Genomic DNA, 20,870 nt, shown 5'->3' with positions numbered 1-20,870 from the left:
CTCCACATGGCAGGGCGCTCAGCATGAGAATCCACTGGGTTTCTTGGGTACATGACTAGGAAAGCAAGTCGAGTAATCTGCCTGTCGCCATCAAAAAGTTGTAGTTTCTCAATGCAAACATGAAAGCTAGCTTTACAAGACTGAGAAGTCCATGGCTTTCCGAAGACAGCAAAGGTCACATGGGAAAAAGGCCACCATTTCTCTAAAGATACAGTGAAGGTGTCCAGCTCAAGTCCTGCTGTTTTCTTTGGGATCATCTTGCATCATCTTGGGGCCCAAGCCTGTTCTTATGGTGACCTGCACAAGAGAACTCTTCTCAGCTTAGGTCTCTAATGAAAGACCTCCACTGACAGTAGGCAAAAGACTTTTCACATCCTGTAAGCACTTTCCAAAGGACAGAAGTATATAACAGGTGGTTTATATTCTAAAAGGAACATGAAAAGAAAGCCATGGTATGCAGTCTCTTCTTTCATTTAAATCACAAGCATACTTTCAATATTTTACAAATAGGGTACTTTCATTGTTTTCCACGTGTTTCACCCCCTTTGCTTCTCAGAACTACCTCCATGGCCTATCCTCCCGGGTTCCCGGGGAAGAAAATGAGGGTCTCCTAGCACGTTAGAGACTGAATTGAGATTACTCTAGCTTCTCTCCTGCTGGTTCAGCACACCTCACTGCCCCAGTTGAGAGCTGGATTAGTTATCACTCAATCCAGTGAAAGGATGTGGTTAATATCAAATAAGTGGTGGCTCATTGAAAGCATTAAATGTGGATTCTTTAATTAGCACTTTCTCAATCACTTGGGAAACCCCAAAGCTCTTAGTGAACTCAACAGTATAAGACACACAGGTCGGGAAAAACAGATCTAGTAATTAACTGTTACCCCATCAAAAGAGTGGGCTTTCTCAAGGTCGCCACGAAGACTAGCTCCCATTTAATATTCCAGTAGATTAAAATGCTGAGGCTGTTTTGGGTAAATGTGGGAAGGAATTTGGCCTGTTTCAACCCAGAAATAGAATAACACCTTAAAGGGCTCATTTATATGAACTGGAGAAGGGTATGGAGCCAGTCTGAGAAAGGCAGCTGCTGTTCACTTCTTAGGAAGCACCTGGTTCCCCAGGAGAAACCTGCTGGGAAGCCCACTGAGGTTCAGGATGGAGTTCAGTAGGTGGCAGCCTGGCTTCGCCTGGACACTTTTCTGGGATGCAGGGAACCTGAATGACGTTAGGCCTGATTTGGGCACCCCCTCAGTGCTTTCCTTATGCGTCTGGGTGTTTCTGCTCAGGTGAGGCAGAAGGTTCGGCAGCGATCTAGACCAGGAGGGACAAACCTCCTACTCCCATAACAATGGCGTTTCTGACCTAATAATATAGGTGATTGGCCCATTATCACTACAGATTGGAGACTCAGCCTGTTTTATGTGTAAACCTTACATCTACTCTTGTTTGTGCAAGACTGGGGTATAGGGTGAGGGAGACCTCTAAGCCCAGAGCCCTGCCCCATGCTAGCCAAATGATAATGCATAACCTCACTGAGCTTCAGTTTCCTCATCTGTAAAATGGGGCTAAGCCAGCCTTTTATGATCCTTATGTATAGAAGGTGGACTGTATGAAGCCCACAGCACAATCTCTAGCTCATTGTAGGTGCTCAGTTGATAAATCACCTTTCTAAGCTGTAGGTTTTGTAAAAACTAGTCATTAAGATGTGCTTTTTAATTGAAAGTATGTTTTCACTACCAATTTAATATTTTTATAAGAGTGTCAATAGTGTTTAAAACCACAAGCCTTAGAATTGAGACTACCTGGGTTCAAATCCCAAACTCACCACTTACTAACTTGGATGTGATCTTGTGATCGTGTACGTGGTGCTCACCGTCTCTGTGCCTCAGTTTCCTCTAACATGAAAATAATAAATTGCCTCCTTAGAGTTGTGGGCCTGGATGAGATAATACCTAAAAAGTGCTTTGAGCAGAGCCTGGCTCCATAGTAAACACTCAGAAAAGGTTGGGACCAATACAGATTAAAACCTGAGTAATTGTATGATTTCGAAAAGCCCTGAAATTATAGATTTCATCAGAACTTTAGACTCAACTATCTAAAATTTGGCAATGAAGCCCACATAAAAGTTTCACTGGGTGTTCGCCTTAATATCTACTGTTACAAGGTACGAAAGTTTGAAGATGCAGTGAGTAAAAATTCTACATGGAAAAATGTTTTAATACCATTTTCACGGGCCTTTAAAAATTAAAATCTTATCTAGAAGCCCAGTTGAATGAGTTGTGCAGGAAGTTTTATTTTTAGCCGAACCAGTCTGAAGATATGAAACGATCATGTTCACTTGAGAGGCTAAGCAATAAAGAAAACCTTTTAAAAGGATACACTTCCCTTTAATAAATAAGCATAGCCTTTTATGTTCTTAGTGCTCGGGAAGGAGAATCTGAAGGGAAGAAGGAGAGAGGTCAAAAATCTGAAATGGAAAATGTTGTTGAGTATGTGGGACATTTTTATTCATCCCATTTCCCCAGCCCTTGCCCTCGTCTCTTCCATGTTAGATACGGAGATGTAAAGAATATTGGAATGTACACATTCCCCACGGGCGCACTTGAACTTAAAGTTTGACCCTTTGTACTTCCCCCTTTTACAATTAAAATAGCTCAGCAACTTCGCGTTATATTTAACAACCATCAAAGGCCTCTTGTAGAACATGGCAGTGGGGAGGGAACATTAGGTTAGCCGCTCGGTGTGCCAAGTTCCGTCTTCGCCTCCAGTATGGACGGAAGAACATCTGGAGCATTCACCGCCATTTATTTTTTAATTATGGAGCTTTTCACTTACTCTTCTTGGGTTTTTAGCTGACCTCTCCTCCTTCCTTTGTGGCAAGTTCACATTTCCTATTATATCCTCAGAGCTGGCTGAAAAGCAAGCAGCCTCCTTAGTGAGTGGGATCTTTCCTTTCCCACCAAGGGAGGGGGGCTCTGGCTTCACCCTCAGGTGAGACAGCAGAGGCCTGGCTGATGTTCCTGATGCCACCGTCTGCTGGCAGCCACATGTTTTTCCAGGTTGCTGGAAAGAGTAGCAACAAGATACGTTTCCTATGAAGAGATCGACTTGTCTTTCATTTTGATACAAAGTACGAAATATTAAGAAGGCGGGGAATTGTTCAATGACACGAACAGATGGTGTCCCTCAGGAAAAGTATATAAAGAGGCAAGAGCATGGTCCCACCAGTTGCAAACACTGTTTCTGGTTTCACATCAACATACTGGTGAGGAGTCTGAAAGAGGCTGACATCGTTGGCAAACTATGGCCCCCTGGCTTCCGGTTTCTATAAATAAAGTTTTATTGGGACACAGCCACACCCACTCGGTTACATATTATAAACAACGAGTGCTTTCACACTAGAGTCGAGTAGCCTGCAGCAGAGACTGTTATGGTCCAAAGCCTACAATATTTACTAGCTGACCCTTTACAGAAATTCACCATCCCCTGGTCTAAGACAATTCATATTTAGTGATGCTTCTAAAAAGCTATTTCAGGGCAAGGGTAGCTTAGTGGTTCACTCTTCCCGCTCCATAAAATGTGTCACTAGCTATCTCTTTGTAAACAGTCCAGGGCCGTGCTCGATTTGATGTGGCATTTTCCCCCCCTTTTCCAGGTGAAATGTGAGGCCAGGTCTGCCTTGACCAAGCCGAAGAACAACCATAATAACTGTAAAAAAGTCTCAAATGAAGAAAAACCAAAGGTTGCCATTGGTGAAGAATGCAGGGCTGACGAGCAGGCCTTCCTGGTGGCACTTTATAAATACATGAAAGAAAGGAAGACGCCAATAGAGCGAATACCCTATTTAGGTTTTAAACAGAGTAAGTACACTTGTTTTCATTTTTGAATTATGAAGACTGCTCAGATGCTTTGACTTGGAAAAAAAATATTTTTGACTCAGGATTATGTTGAAATCCTAATCTGGGGGTGATGATGTTCTCTGTTTATACTAAATCTACAAATTGTCCAAGCCAGGAATTTTTTTCCCTTCCTCTTTCCGCCACATTGTTCCCTTCTGGGGCAGTTGCAGTGAGATATTTATAGGCTTGAATCCACTGATTATGACTGGAAATAGACATGTTGAAAGTTTCTCATTTTCTGTTTTGTCCATCTTGAGTGTTTGCAACGCCTTTCTTCTGAGATAATAACATGACGTAGCTTTATCAGGCACAGATGTTGCCTTTGAAAAGACAGCTTTTACAAGGAGGACATTTAAAGGTGGGCAGAGCAACCACAAAGAAAAAACATATTTACTAAGCCCCAGATTTGTTAGGAGATGGCAAAAACCTGGTGACTTCAAAGGAAACAAGAAATACACAAATTTGAACCGAGGACCCAATTTTGAATTACTTTGACAGGTCCACTTAACCATCCTCGGTATATATTTATGCAGATCAGGGAACTCGTAGCTGAGCAGAATTCCATATTAAAAAAAGAAGAAACCCAGATCCCATCTTGATTTCACAAATGAATATATATTTGGCCTCTGTCTGGATTTTGTGGCACACAAAGCGTGAGCCCCTGGCTTGAAATAGTATTTTCTCCAAACGTATCTCCCTAGATTAAAACCATGTGTCATTTTGATGAAGAATGTCAAACCTGCATGTTTTACATAACAATTTACATACCTAATAGCAACTGGCACTGATTGCAAGAGAACACTCGCAGCCATTATAAACTTATATAACTACGAATGATTACAATGTTTGTCTGAAAACTGGTTGCTGGAAATAGAAGTAAAATTAATGTACTATGAACAGCTTTGTTGCATTATGCATTGGTTCAGATTAAATCAAGGCCGAGGCAGGGCTCTTGATAGCTTTGAAACAGTGCAAGGTTCAATGAGGCTTTTCGAACATGTTGTCAAAGACCATTTTAAATTTTTTTTTTTATTTTGTTTTTTATTTCTCTTACCAAGGAATTACCTGAAGTCCAATTTTCCCCTCTTGTAAAATAATCGAATCCATAGCAGCCCCATTCCACAGTATTTGTTACAAATGAACAGGGTTGCTAGCCATTTGGCATAGTTGTTTTAACAGCATAAACACATGCAAACCCTGTAAAAGAAATCTGTTTAAAAGAAATATTTTTTTGCAACACCACACAGGGCCAGTTAGGGGACTAAATGGACTCATTTCCTCTGTGATCGAGTATCTTCCTTCCCTTTGATCTGTTGTATCACTGATGCCTCAAGGGTGAAATATTTTTCCTGCTCACTTTGAGGAGCCACATGTTAGTGAAATACAGTATGAGCTTTTAATATAGTGCTGCCATCAGACATTCTATTAAAAAGATAATCACATGTTAACCTGGCTGTTATTTATTGATTATGGAGAGTTCTTGTCCGAAGGAAGCATATATTGCCCTTTAATCAATGGCTTTTTTCTAAGGGTTGAACAAGACCAGCCCCAATTTGGAAAAATTCCAGTTTCCCCAAGGACACTGTAACTTAGCTCCTCACGGTCTGCTGATGGCAACAGGACACAAACTGTGTTGTCCTTTATCCTAAAAGTAGAATCATTTCCGTATTGTGACTGTTCTTTAGAAATATTTTAAGTGGTAATAATATATCCTGCTATTGAGTGCCCTTTGGCAAATTGTTTCCTAAGAACTTAGATCTCTGGGGTATGTTAGTATTTCTTTTTTTTTTTTTTCTCTTTCTCATTGAAAAACAAAACAAAACAAAAAATGTTTTAATTGACATTTCTTGGAAATATGTTAATGCAATGCTTATCTAAATACTTATTGTCCCTCTAACAGTTAACCTTTGGACTATGTTTCAAGCTGCTCAAAAACTGGGAGGATATGAAACAGTAAGTGTTTAAGCAACTTAAATGAAATAATTTTGCAATCTAAACCCCTCCCCCCCTTGACCAAAATAGAGACAATGCGGAAGCAAAGCATCACCGACTGCCTTTTCAAATGGCTCTACACTTTTGGGGGTTTATTGGGCCGCTTTTGGAAACAGTCCCAATTAGTTCCAGGTTTGGCAAAATTGTAAACTTGTCGTAAAAACTACAAGTGGAAAACATATGTAACTCTCCCCTGTCAGGGAAATTAGTTGGGTCTGTAATTTTTTCCCATGTTGAGAAAGGGCTATTATTGTACAACAAGCCAAGATTGCATAAAAGAAATTTCCCTTGGCAACATACCTGACATCTGCTCATGTCTAATATGGGAAATGTATTAAAGGCTTTCAAAAGTAATCAGTATTGGCCATTAAGGAATAAAATGCAGCAGAGTCTCCTCTCATTCGAGGGCAGGGAAGCTTTATTAGACAGGGGTCAGTGCCGCGTAAACAGGAAGTTATCAAACTTATTCAGAACAGGCTCTGACACTCTTTATCAGCTAATTCTAACCGACAGGAACGGGCTATTTTTAGCACGCAGGACAATTTGATGGCTACGGATTTTTACAGCATGTATTTTGAACCAATAAAATGTTAGAGCAACAAACTAAGATTAAAATCTTGAAAGAAGAAGAAAGAGCTGCATTAATATAGTGCGCAGAGATGACATCTGTAATAAAATCAGTTGACATAGGAAGATGTCGTCATTGGAAATATTTTCCCCTCCACACAATGATCAGATTAAGTTGTGCAGTTTCTTCTGCAATTGAATAAGAAATTGTTTTTTCTTTCCTTACAAAGTAACCTGGGATATCTCTGTATCGTAGTAAAATGACAGTAAGAGACACAAAGTCAAGAAAATGAAATTCATTTTAGCCCAAACATAATAACTAGTGTTTCTGGCCAGATATAGCACATTGTTCCACAAACTAATAGAATAGTTTGATGTCAGGGGCTTGGGATGGAAAAAGATGGCAAGCTCTGTATGATTCAGGTAATCTAGTATTTACTGTAAAGATATCTGCTGTGAATTCTGACTAAAAACTCTTTAATGTGAGTATATGTGCATGTAATATGTTTATTTACTATATGGGCTATACATTTATGTTTGTGAGGAAATATAATTCTGATATGAACTACATGTAAAATGTGCATTTCATAGACATGAATTTACTTAAATACTTGTTTTATCAAGTGCCCTACGTAAAAATAAACAATGTTATTTTTCACTTGGTTGAATCTGTAGATGGGACAAAGAGACTGACTCTTTGCCACTGTGGCTCATAGTTTTGCAAAATCTTGAACTAATTATAGCTTTCATCTATATGAAAAAGATGATAACTTATGTGGGGTTAGTTTCATAAATTTAGGAGTCAATCCCATAGCCGAGACTTTTAAGTCTAACTTTTAGTGTTTAGAATAGGAGTACACATTTTTATGAACTGTGACTACAGATAAGTTCATGATATTGCGCAATATTATGAAATGTCTTTTTAAACCCAGGAACTTGTTGTTATTCACTGATAGGGAAAGTGCCAGCAAATTTCACAGAATCAGTTTTTCCTGCTTTTGTGTCTTCTGTATCTTCACAAGGATTTTTTCCCATGCACCAGCAAGTTGGTGTAGAGTATACAAAAGAAACTTCTGATAAGTTTCAGGGCATTGGCAGTACTCTTTGCAAAGTAGTATTGATTTTTTTGTTGAATGAGTGAATGAATGAATGAATGATCACACAATTAGAAAATCACTTAAACCCATATAGGGTGGGGCAAAGTAGGTTTAGAGCTGTTCATGTGGAAAATACTACAATAATTAATAAATAATAACACAAGAATAAACTGTGTTTCGTGTACTCACAATTATAAACCTACTCTTGCCCCACCCTGTATTTACTGAGTGTCCTACGTGTACAAGGCATTGTGTTGGACACTCTAAGAGATGCAAAAGTATCTAGGCCAGTGGTTCCAGTCGCTTAGCATTCAGGAGAGGTGGGCATTGTAAGACAAGGTGGAAAAAGATCAGTGCCCTGTTCGGGTAAAGCACTTCCTCATGTAGAGATGAGGGAAGGGAAGGAAGGCAGATTGCTCTGGTGCCAGTTGAGCAGAATTTTGGAGAATGGATGGAATTTAGGCATGAAAGGTCGTGGCCTTCCAGGAAGAGAAAATCAAATGGGGAAATAAAACGTGGAGGTAGAAGAACGTTGGGCATAGAGAGTTCGAGTAACTTAAAGTTGAGGGACCAGGTGGCTAGGATGAATGACCATGAGAAAAGAACGGAGCCCAGTGCGGAGAGATCTTGGGCGCTAGACCCCGGAGTTCTTCAGAGGCAGCGGGGGGGCGGGCGCCCCCGAGACTGATGACAAGCCGAGTGTCATGCTTTGCCACTTGCTCTGCTTCGCTGTGTGTGAAGGCGGAGTGAAGTAGAGAGGCTGGGACGGAGGGATATGGAAGGCCAGGTTGGCATCTGCCTTTTATCTGGCTATGAGCTTCATGTCACTTCTGCCAGTACAAGAGGACTCGCGACCTCTGACCTCTGGGATGGCCCTTTTCCCTTCTTTCTTTTCCATTCACACTTCAGATCCCTCATTGTTCGTTGGGTCCCTACCATTCTTCATAACACTCCAGATTTTTTCACCTCATTTCAGGCAGTGAATCTCCATAGCCATCTTTCTATAAAATCTTCATCTAGGGCCATAAACTGGATGAAGCTAATTGGTGGGATTTTTTTCCCCTCCCTCCCTCCCTCCCTCCCTCCCTCCCTCCCTCCCTCCCTCCCTCCCTCCCTTCCTTCCTTCCTTCCTTCCTTCCTTCCTTCCTTCCTTCCTTCCTTCCTTCCTTCTTTTCTTTCTCTTTTTAAAAATGCTTCATACTACCTGTTGGCCTTGTGGGCACTTAAGGTTGCCACTCCCATTCTACATTTAAGCTTTTGAATCTCCTAAGTAAAGAATACATTTTTCTCTTGGTATATTTTGGCTAATAAAACTGTGAGACGTTCGGTGAGAATTCAGTTTTGAAGTTAGTCCAGAAGCTGAATGAATAATATCCAAAGCCTGGAGACTTAAGTTGTCATCACAGTGCTAGCAAAGGACACTTATCTGTGAGATTATCTGATACCAGAGCAAGTGTAGACTTGTCATTTAGAGCTCAAAAGAGATCTTAGAATCTTCTAGATCAGTGGTTCCCAAAGGCTACTCAACAACTGGGGTTCAAATTTTCAGTGAGAACTTTAAAGTATAAGCCATTGTCTAGGCCTCCACACTGAAATACTAACTTTGTGGTGGGGCCTGGGCCTGAGAACCTGAGAATGAATCCCTGTTCTTAAGCTGTCCAGGTGAGGTTAATTCAAAGCTAATTGTAACAATGATTGTTAACACTTCACCTACTGGCCCTGGCGGATCATAGCTTCAAAATGGGGACCCCATTTAAGTCAAATGCCAAAGATTAGAAAGTTATCTTCATGCCATTACAAAATAAACATCGAACATACTGACATTTTGTTGGCCCAGAGGTAGCCCAAAGTTTCCCATGAGTGTTTTTCCATTTGGTAAAGTGATAACCTAAATTGGGAGTCAGTAAGCTATTTTCATTTTGAATGAGGGAAAGTGTAACACTCTATAACATTTTTATTTTTCACAAATTGGCCTTTGTGTAGAAAAAGATTCTTACCATATTCCAGTCCCTACCTTTGTTTTACAAATGAGGAAACTGAGGCACAGGAGGTGAAACGAGTTGCATGGGTCATCATGGCATTCTTCAAATTCTGACATGCTGAGGATTTTGTGCACAATTGTGTTAACCTCCGTGGTCACTGGAAGTTGAAGGAGATTTGAAAATGATCATTCTTTGAGGCTTCCTTTCTTAGCAGTCTCTTATGTATCTAGAATGCGTTCTACATCTTTGGGATGATTCTTGGAAAAAGTATCTAATAACCTACCTTCGTTAGTAGCATCTTTCAGTCAGTTCTTTGTATTTAACACTATCCATAGCAGATAAACTATTACTTGCTGAAGCTTTATCTGATTGTTGAGAAAAATGTGTGAATTTAGGAGATGGGTCAAGAAGTCTGGATGATGTAAACATTCAGCAATAGTAAAAAATTTCAAATCTAAAATTTGTAAATGTATCTCTTCTTCTGCTAACTTGTGATTGGATAAAGACATCCCTCTGGAATTCCTTCTGGTTATAAAAAGAGTCCATCTTAATTGGTTTGTTTTTGTTTGTGGTTATAAACTATTTCAAACCTTCTGGTTTGAATTGTGGATTATGGATTATTTCATTTCAGTTCTTCACAACCCTCAAATTGAATTAAAAAAAAAAAAAGAGCAAAAGTTTTATGTTAAGACTTTATAACATTTGACTAATGGCTGTATTCAGTTCTCTTGGGCTCCTCTGCCTTTGCTGGAAATGTGTACTGTGTGTCTCTGCATCCTTAGATTTAGAGATCATAAATGTATTGAATGGATTTGATTTCCTAAAAAACAAAATCCTGGCATTTTGATTGGTTGGCAATAAGGACCTTTTCAGTCCTATATCCAGCTTTAAACAGTATGGGCATCTACAGTTGAAGAGGCAGAACTGGATAACATTGCTGATGAGCTAAGAGGCCTGCACTTCAGCTTCTGGTGAAGCAATTAAAGCTCGCAGGGTAGCTCGGGGTATTAGCAGGATGCAGCATGCTGAAGGTGGTTTGCTAAAGTGATTTCCATTTGGCTGACCATTTGATGGCATGCCAGAGGCAGGATTTGGAAAGAAGGTAGTAGAGCAGGCAGATGGGACTTAAGTAAATCTTACCCTAGAGGCAGAAGACCATGCCCGTGGTGCCTTCATAGAATGTCAGGTAGCAGCCCCATCCCTTCCCACGGGTGAGACAGGACCGTTATTTCTCATCTGGAGGAAGTCACTTTTTCTTGCTGGAAGGATTAGGCTTTGACATGAGATTCTGGCTTTGAAGAAAGATGACAGAAAATGACAAAAATGACAGAAATTCTGTCATTTCAAGACATCCTCTGAATCTACTAACCCTAGTTCTCTGGACAGACAAAGCCTCTTGCTTAATTCAGAGTTTTCGAGGCCAAAGATGATGTCATGTAGTTTTGAAAGGCTCCAGTTCCTGGAGTACTACCAGGAAAAAAAAGTCATCTTCCCTTAATTCAGTCCGCCCTCAAGGTGTCCTGAGAAAGACGCTGTTTCTCAGGGCAGCCTGGGCAACACTGCTTGCCGGAAAACTCTCTTCTTGACTTCATATTTCCTACACATTCTAAAGCCATGGAAACGCTGAAGTCCTCAAAGACTTCTGATTGCTGTTTCCTCACTAGGCCACAACAATGCCAAGGTTATTTCATCCCTGCATCCTCAAAGTGTAGTGAAATCAAGGCTCGAAGACTGTGTCTTGGGTTAAAACAGTTTTCCAGTTTTTTTAAGTGACAGGATATTTTTATAAAGTAAAATTGTGGAAGGGATGATTCCGTTCCCACTCACTGGACCTGTTTTCTTGACAGGGGTGGGCATTGTGGAGAGTTAGTCTCAGGCCACCTTTACAGCACCATATGGGCTCTAAAGAGCAGTTTGAAAACCACTATATTTATAAGCGATGAAACTTCATGAGCATAAAAGGCTTGTGTGCTTTCCACAGAATGGCTTGGGTCTTACCACACTAGAGAAAGAGGTAACTGTCAGTTTCTTCAAAGTGAGATTAGGTCGCACACACACCTAGACTGGTTTCTTTTACTTGGGTGTGGTCTGCTCAGGTTTTCATCCTGCTTTATAGTTAATGGTATGGGGCTGTGTTTTCTGCTAAATTAGGAACCCTTGAAAGATGTAACATCTCTTTCTTTTCATGATACCTCCCACACTCAACCCTCCACCTCCGTGCCTCTGTGCCTGACAGAGGGCCCTATGACAAGAAGCAGTAGAAGATGGGCTGCTGTCCTGAATCTCTGTCAGCTGAGTGAGGACCCTGAAGGAGATGACAGGGAAGCACAATCCAAGAGAAATAATTGCCTGATAAATTTGGCCATTTTCTTTAGGAAACAAAGAGCCAGAAGTTCCTTGTATCCTTACAAACCTAAAATACATAGAAGGTCAAGTTGAAATGTGAACGAGACCAAGAGGCCTGAAGGTTAATGAGAGAATTGATCAAACTAACCTCTTGACTGGATCAAACTTTCCAGCTGAAAGGGGTAGGGGCCTGGATACCGGGAAGCAGACGTTGGTTCTGCCCTAAATGGGGTTTAATGCTAAAACATCCAGAAGGACATTGGGCGACAGAATAAAAACCCTAAGCAAATGCATAAGTAGGCATGACAAAGGCATATTAGGCCAGAAGGCCGATTTATGCAGGTGGGAGCACGATGCCTGGTGGCCGGGCCAGGAGGAGTTCTCACGCCCTTTCCTCTCCTTCAAAGGACTGTGTGACCCATTAAAAGTTTGGACAATGGGAGGATTTCGATATTTCTTGCTTTAGAGTCCGTGGTCAGCATTTGTATTAAAAGCGCACCTGGGTACAAAAGATAGAAATGGAAGCTCGGTAAACAGAGAGACCACTTCCTTGGAGGGCCAGCCCTTATCTTCACTCTAGATAAGTCCTCACTAGCCAAAACTGTATTGAAAGATGGGAACCTGCTGTGGCCTGCGTACTGAAGGGTCCTGGGTTCGATTTTGGCCTAAGGCAGTACCTCGGATGCAGGTTCGATCCCTGGCCCCAGTCAGGAGGCAACCAATCAATGTGTGTCTCTCACATCAGTGTTTCTCTCTCTCTCTCTCCCTTCCATTCTCTCTGAAAAGCAATGGGGGAAAAACAAAAACAACAAAAAAAAGATGGGAACCTGCTAGCATGGGGCCAACATAAACCCTTAGCTTGTTGCTCATGGCTTATTAGCACCAAGCTCCCTGCTACCACAGTTTCGATCCTAGAGTGAGGAAGATTTTTTTTTTTTTATAATTCATTATTTATTCTTAAAGTTTTGTCACCTCTGTGATAGGCAAGTGTTTAATAGGGCATTCCCTAGTCTAGATGATAAGTTGTGGGAGGGGAACATGGTCAGTTTCCACACATTAAATATCCCTATCAGCAGTGGTCTCTTCTTCATTACATTTTTCACAATCTGTATTATTTTGTTTAGGGATTTGGTCAGTTGTTTACTTCTGGTATCCCCCCACAAGGATGCATTCATGTTGGGTGTTGGGTCTGGTTACCACTGTTGCATCTCAGCTGCTAGCACAGTACCCAGCAGATGGGGGATGTTCAATAAATAGTGAATGAATGGATGAGTGAATGGATGGACTCAGATATAATTGGAACTTATCTGTGGTGAACATAATAATAAAACCTCTGTTCTACCTAGACACACAAGTAGTCAGGGTAGAAGGAACCATAATTTTACTTGGTTCTTTAGGAGAGTACAATTTCAGAGGACTGTTAACCTAACCCACCTCCTTAGATTCTTGCTAACCTCATAGTTATGCTGTTTGCCCACGAGCGAGAGACTCAAAGGTCAAAGTTGAGAATTTGTAACAGAAGCTGTACTTCCCATAATCATCGACCTCACTTAGAGCAAAAGGCCTCCCGAGTTCTCTATTTTCACCCTGCTACACGCATGGGCTATTCAGGAGGTCCTTCTGATATGGAGGCTGCTTTGATGAAGTGGGAGATGGTCTGCGCTTGGGACCATAAGGCATCAGTATGAACCTTGGCCTTGCCGTTCTGCTGCTGTGTGTCCTTGGGCAAGTCATGCAGCCTCTCTCAGTCCCTCTTCCTTCTGGGAATGAGATTCCTATAATCTGCCTCACAGGCTGATGGTAGGATTAAATGATATTATGGATGTGAAAGCTCTTTATAAAATATGAAATACAGTGCATATAAGACATACAAGATGACAAGAGTGATTGTCTGTTCTGAAGTGATGGCAGGGACATACACAGGCTCCTTTCCGACCCTGCTGGGCTCCCCAGGGCCCACACTCCTCATCTGAGGTAGGTTAGAGGAGGGGATCCTGTTTCTTCTTCCCTGATACACCAGTCTCACGTTGATCAGCCTGAATTTGTATTATTTAAAAGGCCAGAGGGAGATTGTAATTAAATGTAACATAATTAACAAAATATGTATTTTGAGTGTTTTGAAAGGGGCTTGAAACCATTTATTATCATCGAAACCAAGCCACAAATAAAGGAGGATTTTATTTTTAGTTATACCGGCTATTAGATGTAGAGGTGGCTCTGTCTAATGAGAACCATTGAAACAAATCCATTCAAGAACGCTTCGCAGGAAACTGAACAATGCCGGACCCACATTGTCTCAAGGTCCTGTTGGGCCTGTTGAGAAGGGTTTATGGAAATGAAGGGGCTCTTTTTATTGGAAATGGAAAAGGTACCATTTACCTTATAATATTTAAGCACCCTGCCCTCCTTAGATTACCATTTCAGAGCCCCTGGTTGCAAGTTGAGATTTTCCCCCCACAGATTTCTGCCTTTAGCCCCTAAGTGAACTCCGCTGGCAGCTCTGGGGTATTTTTCACAGGAAGCCTCCTGCTCTGATTGTATTAAATGCCACTGGCTCCGATGCCACGCCCTGCCCCCTGCACATTCCAATCGCAGCTTTCCTGTGACCCTGTTTAGAAACTTTCACAGGGACCTTTTATTTAACTTGTTCTGTCTTCCTAGTTTCAAGGAAACACTAGACTTGCTGGGATGTCGCAAATGATGGGGTTTCCTGCAATTAATCATCTGCCAGATCACGCATCTGTTATTTCATGAAATCTTAATTTATGTACAAACATAAAATGAAAGAAAAAAATAAATAAAATAAGACCATAGTGTGCCATTCAGTATAGTGCAAGCTGTTTGTTTTTCTTCGCCTAGCTCAGTAATGCATGTAGCTTGTGTGCATTTTAACTTTGGAATATGTTCGTTTTCATAGGGTTTGATTGATACCCCATTTCCCTGACCTAAGTGAATAATAAAAATAAACAGCTTGCGTGACATGGACAATTGTAGACTCTGATTTTGTGTTGGTGGTTAGAGGAGCTGTCATAAAAAATGAAGCTGAAATGACTGCAGATTCCATAACCAATTTGATCAGTTTATGTCGCGTTTAAAGTGGGCAACGTAGCACATAGTTCAAAAACCAGAAGATACAAAAGCATGTCTGCTACCCCTTTCCACACCCATGTTAATTCTGTTTATTTAAACTGATGTACTAAGATGCATTTTAGGAAAAGTTTATTTTATTTTGATGCTTTATCACATGACATAAAGGGACAGAGTACAAGTTGGGGACCTTGAGGGGTGGCAAATGACGACATAAGTATCAAGGGAGATGAAACTTGGGTGAAAACGCACTAAGGGAGGCAAAATCTAGAGCCAAAAGCAGAATTCCATTTTTATTGTAAAGAAAAGTGCTAAAAGAGAGATCTCACCGTAGGACCACAAGTCTCCCCATATCCTCATTTGGACTTCTCTGTTTCTGGGTTCCCGGAACAGACTGTCCTGCTCTGTCTGTCGCATATGCATTGAGGCATGGCCCTGCAAATCTCTTCTGATGCGAGATTGACTTTCCCGTTGCCATTTTTTCAGATAACAGCCCGCCGCCAATGGAAACACATTTATGATGAATTAGGCGGTAATCCTGGGAGCACCAGCGCCGCCACTTGCACCCGCAGACATTATGAAAGGTAAAAACAAACCTCTTTGGAATTTTGTAAAGTCCTTGCTTAATTGAAAGTGTGTTCATTGGAAGACATTTCTGGTCAAAGATAAGACCAGAGGTAAAGGACCTTTTAGGAAACAGAAGATATCGCTTGTGGCATTAATACTTTGCATACCTCCTTGTGATTTTTAAGGGGCATAGCTTTCTCTGGTTACTGGGGCTAAAATTAGATGTTCCTTTAAGTTTGCTTTTATCCTGTGACCACTTGCTTGACAATACCATTTTCCACCCCGCAAGCATAGACTACTCAGCAAGTTCTCTGTGGGTTCATTCACTATGAGAACCTTCAGAATCTGGGAAACACAGGTCTGCAGTGTTACTATGAGGTTGCCATGTAACTGTATTAACATTGAAATGTATTCATGTTGAATGTATTATTATTGCAAGGTAAGCATTTCTTTAATAAGAAAACTTGCCCCAGATAAGATCTGCTGTTTTCTCCCATCTTGGTATTTTTCTTCTATGGCTATGCTTTTGACCCGGGAAATCCCTTCTTGCCAAGCTCTATGTGGTTTAGTTTTTCTAACGATTAAAGCTTCTTCAGGAAGTTGATAATAACGCCAACAAGAAGTAATGCCAAATTAGATTACTCTGAGGACTGTCTGCACAGGAATATTTCCCGTTTGTGTTAGGACTGTGTTACTCACAATACCGAAGACCAGTGAGCAAATCCATGCGTTATCCTTGCTCTGTGCTGCAAGCCCAACTTAATTTGTTTAGGTTACACCAACTTCCCTATCAATGGCATTTCCCTCCCAAAGTATTGACTGACTCAGCTTGTGAGATCCAAGTAGAGGTTGCGTGTGTGTGTCTGTCTGCCTGTGTTTTAATAATGGCCATGGAAGGAGAAAAGCAAAGTCAGCTGAACAAATAGGCCAATTAGCTTGCTAGTGTGCAAGTTAAACACAATTGATAAATTTGACTCTTGCTCTCCACAAAGTCAGTTACCATTCCAACTTCATCCCAGATGCTTAACACCAGCCTTTGGAACATACAAATGAATCTTCAGATAATGTCGTCTGACACATCAGCCCTGAGTCATACTTCTTTACAGTTGAATTGTATTCTTATCTGTATTGCATTTAACGCAGAGCTTCTTTTAGTATAGCCATCCAAAGAAACTTACAGTGTCTTTATAGTTTATAATGATAAGAAATTGATTTGGGTTTAGTGCCCCATGAAAAATTCCCACAAACGTTCCCAAGAGATTGCCTTGCTTGATGGTGTTATAATCCAGGAGGATTTTAAAAAATTGGTTACAGGAATTCAAATTATTCTTCTTCATAGCATTGTTTCCAATATAGTACATCAATTTCTTAAGTGTGTTATTTCTCTCGGTATTTAATACAGAGCCCACATTCTCACTGTACATAACAGGTACACCACAGAAGCACTAGCACAAAGTAGCATTGTTATCTCGGGTGAGTGTTTTGTAAATGGCGTCCAAGGTATCATAGTCAACTTGGTTTTGACTTACGATTCAAGGCTTTAAATCAGAACATTTTCAGTAGAAACACTGTACTTTCAAATAGCTTCTATTCTGATGGTGAAACTTCTTTACCTCCAGGTGCAAATGTTCCCAACACGTGAACCATCAAACTTAAAGGATATCAATTAAAATTTGGAAAAGGAATGTATCTTAGCTGTTGGCTAGCTCACCCAGTTAAAGAATGAAAAATTAATCAAACGCATTACAAATATCACATGGTCAAAAACAAATAGATAAGGTTTGGGATGGAAAAAAGATTGAATTTATTAATAGGTGTGTGAGTGTGTGTGTGTGTAATTTACTCAAGCAGTTGTGGATAAAAATAACCTCAATCTTAAACGAAATGGCAAGGTATATTCTTTTGAAGACTGTGTACTTTGTTTCATGATTTACCTCTTCCTGGAGTAGCAGAATCTCAAATGCCAATCGAATTGGAAAATTCTAGTAGATACACCTCAAACTTTAGCAAATAAGAAACGTTATTAAAGATGTTTAAAATTTCTCTTCTCTCTTCATTTTTGGGAGTAGGATGGATATTTCATAAAGGTTTGGCTTCCCACTGGATTACATTTTTTGAAAAGCTATGTATTTGAATTTGAACTGTGAATTTGTTTGGTCAGTGTGTCTTAGTAAAGAAAACAGAAACCACACTAGGTATTCAACAAAGAGAATTTACTGTTGGAGTTGCTTAAACAGGTGTCAGTGTGAAGCACTACATTGATACGATGGTAATAACCATTTTCCTTAGGGCTGGAAGAATAGAGAAAAGAGGTATTGCCACCCAGGTATTCTGAGAGTGGGCCTCACAGAGCTGGGGTTCAGATCCCTCCTGGGGAGAGGACCCCAACCCGTGCTGGTGCTTCAGAGGAGGAGCCCTGGGGAGCTGGGCCCAGACCTAGAAGGCTGTGCTCCCTGGCAGGTGCTAGACCTCACAGGAGAGGCATTGAAACTGCTCTGGGATCATTGAAAGAAATTACGGGCTAGAACCAACCCCTGCAGCTGAGTTACTACTGTTGGGTTGGCACTGAAATGAAAAGCAAGCGAAATACAAAGAAAGAAGCTCCTCCTCCCCTGATCGGGTAGAACCCCATTTGCACAACCCCAATGGGAAGAGAGCTGACAAATGAGACGTAATTTACAAAGCCCTAGTCCCAGTGTCACCAAACAGAGCACAGAGGGTGGAATTGGAGTTGAGAGACAATAGTCCAGCCACTAAGTGGGGCCCCCAGCATGGAAACCCCTGTGCAGAGCCTGAAGCCCAGGTTTGAGCCCCGCTGGCCCCTGGTGATTGTCAAGGTCCTTAACCCTTCCTTGGCATTTCCATTTGCCAAATGGGCCCCTCACGTTGCTGTGATCAGATACAAGGGTGTCTTGAATAATTAGTAATTGATAAAAGTTAAGTGCCCAAATTTGCAGATGATTGATTCTTTTAAAAATAATCATACTCTACTTAAAATAACGCCACTCTTTCTCATTGGAACCCTTCATGACCTAGAGGAGTCGGCTGCACTCCTGTGTGTTGTGGAGGGAGAAAAGTTTCGGAACTGTACTGCTCTGGACGGCTTCCTTCCTTCCCTTCGATGGTTTTAGCAGAACAGGTCAGAGGACGCTCCGACCTGTCCCGGGACCTGAAAGAGTTCTACTTTGGGCAAAGAAGAGCTGAAGCTCTTGAGTAAAACTGTACTTAGTGCTTATGGCTGATTTCATTCATTCTTGCTAGTTACAGGCTGTGCTCCCACAACTAACACAGGAATAGATTGGTGAAGGACCACCGTTTGCAGGAAAGTTCAAGGAGTTGGAGAGAGTCAGATGTGTGGGCAACCACCTAGCTGGCGATGTTCTTGGAAATTCGTAAAATCCTTTCAAATCAGACCGGAGCCAGAGGGGTTTTTCCTCAGACACTCGGTCCTTGCCCTGTTCCCCTCCCCCCAGCTTCTCTGTCCTAGAAGATGAAGAAATGAGCGATCTACTGTACATTATCCACTGATTTATTTTTCATGCATTGTGGCTCATGTTTCCCGTAAATGTTTTCATTTTCCAACCAGAAAAAAAAAGAGGCAGTTCCCCAGTAAATGTTGCTTGTGTATTAGTTGTGCACTTTTGGTTTATTAATGAGTGTAATAATGAAAGTGCGGGTTGCTGAAAAGAATCAATGGGTGTTTTTATTTAAGGCATAGCAGGAATGGTACAATGCCTGTGAATGCATCATTGTCGCTGAAGGCCTGACGCGTCCAAACTTGCCTCTGATTGGTTTAAATCAAATAGGTCCAAGCACTTCATAAAAATGTCTTTGTCAGCCTGGTTTTGCTTCCAAACCTATTCATCTCTGTCAGTTTTTAATATTAGTACCAGGCTCCTGGCCATAGTCCATTAGTACTGTACTTAATTGCTCATGTTACAGATGATCACCAATATAAAAAGCATTAATGTCTCCCCATCGTGAGACTGTTGCTATGTAGACGTCTCAAACTGAGCAGAGCTTATGAAGTGTGGTTATTCTGGACATTTCTTGCTCAGGATTTATAAAGTTACCATCGAGGATAACGCAAAGGAAAAAATGCCCACCTCCTCCTGGGCAGGACCCTTCTAAGGGAATATTTTCTTTCTTGTTCCACTCTTTATTTAAGGTGCCCCAGATTGCTTTCTTCTATCAGTAAAGGAACAGAAAGGAAAATGGTTACTTTCATGGAATTCTCTTGGTTCGATTTTTCTGGAACAGTAATTCATTTTGAAGGCTTTGTTTTCACATGCAGATTTGTTTTCCTTTTAAATGTTTTTAAGCACATGCAGGGGGGAAAAAAAGCTTTACACAGAATACCAGATTACTGGTTTTGATTTTCCTGAATAAATTACATGGTCTGTTTCTGTGGAGCACATGAAGTTGTTATTAGGGACTGAAAAGGAGCATTAAGGCGAAAACACTTTATGCTGTGCTTTTCTGAGTATTTAGAAAATCAAAATCATAAACAAAGTGTTTGTTTGGGGGGTAAATGAGCAATTACATTTCATCTTCTTGCAGACTTCATGCCCAATTTCAGATTCTAACCTCTTGCTTTTCCCGTAAGCATTCCTCGGGCAAGACTGTCCTTCCGCGTGGCTCAGGCAGCTGGCTTCCTTTGCAGTGACTTGGGGTGAGCTGTACCCAAGCCAGATGCATTCGGGCAGAACCTGGGTGACAGTCAGCTGGAGCTTCGGACTTTTTTCTCTGAAGTTGGAAGGCAGGGTGTGGGAGGTTCATGTTTTGAGGAACATTAGTCTGTGCTTTAAGATAAATGCCAAAAATATATCAGGTTCCAAGGAATTCAGCTAATTATATTGTTGGAAAAGGCCAAGGGAAAGTAAGGTGCGTTACAGTCCTGTTCATGTCTGTTCACGCCCAGGACATTGGTGTTTTCTTGCTCATTTTGACACCCTTGAGGTTAATCAATACACAATTCAGAAAGTCACAGACAAGATTGCAGCAGTTTAGATTTGAGGGGTCCCTCAGCCACCTTCTAGACCAGTGTAACCCAGTGAAATTTTCTGACCCGTCTGTAAACTGTTTGCTACTGGGTCATGGTGAGCCAAGCACAGCAACTGCAAATAAGCATCAATACACTTGCATAACAACCTGCCAGAATAACTTTATGTCTGTTGCATCTAATAAAAAATTGAGGCTTGTATTTTGCATGTCTTTTTAAATATTGCCTTTTTCTAGTAATTCATTTTTATGGTATTTTACAAGGATCAGTAGATAACAGATGGGACATTTAGGAAATCAGTCCTTCACCCAGGGCACTGGAGAAGCACTGCT

General features: G+C 41.1%; 1 protein-coding gene across 4 annotated transcripts in view; it reads left to right on the top strand.

Moving 5' to 3' along the window:
• ARID5B (AT-rich interaction domain 5B) overlaps positions 1-20,870 on the top strand; it is a 168,994-nt gene that overhangs the window by 129,319 nt on the left and 18,805 nt on the right. For all 4 annotated transcript variants that reach the window (XM_016220762.2, XM_016220764.2, XM_016220763.2 and 1 more), the window contains 3 exons: positions 3,655-3,859; positions 5,799-5,851; positions 15,456-15,553. In XM_016220762.2, the coding sequence (XP_016076248.2) occupies positions 3,655-3,859; positions 5,799-5,851; positions 15,456-15,553 (356 nt within the window). The remainder of the gene's footprint in view (positions 1-3,654; positions 3,860-5,798; positions 5,852-15,455; positions 15,554-20,870) is intronic.

This window comes from Miniopterus natalensis, chromosome 14 (genome assembly GCF_054644295.1).
Source record: "Miniopterus natalensis isolate mMinNat1 chromosome 14, mMinNat1.hap1, whole genome shotgun sequence".
In the NCBI taxonomy this organism is placed as follows: Eukaryota; Metazoa; Chordata; class Mammalia; order Chiroptera; family Miniopteridae; genus Miniopterus; species Miniopterus natalensis.
The sequence above is the reverse complement of the archived record's forward strand: the minus strand, read 5'-3'. Positions and strand labels throughout refer to the sequence as shown.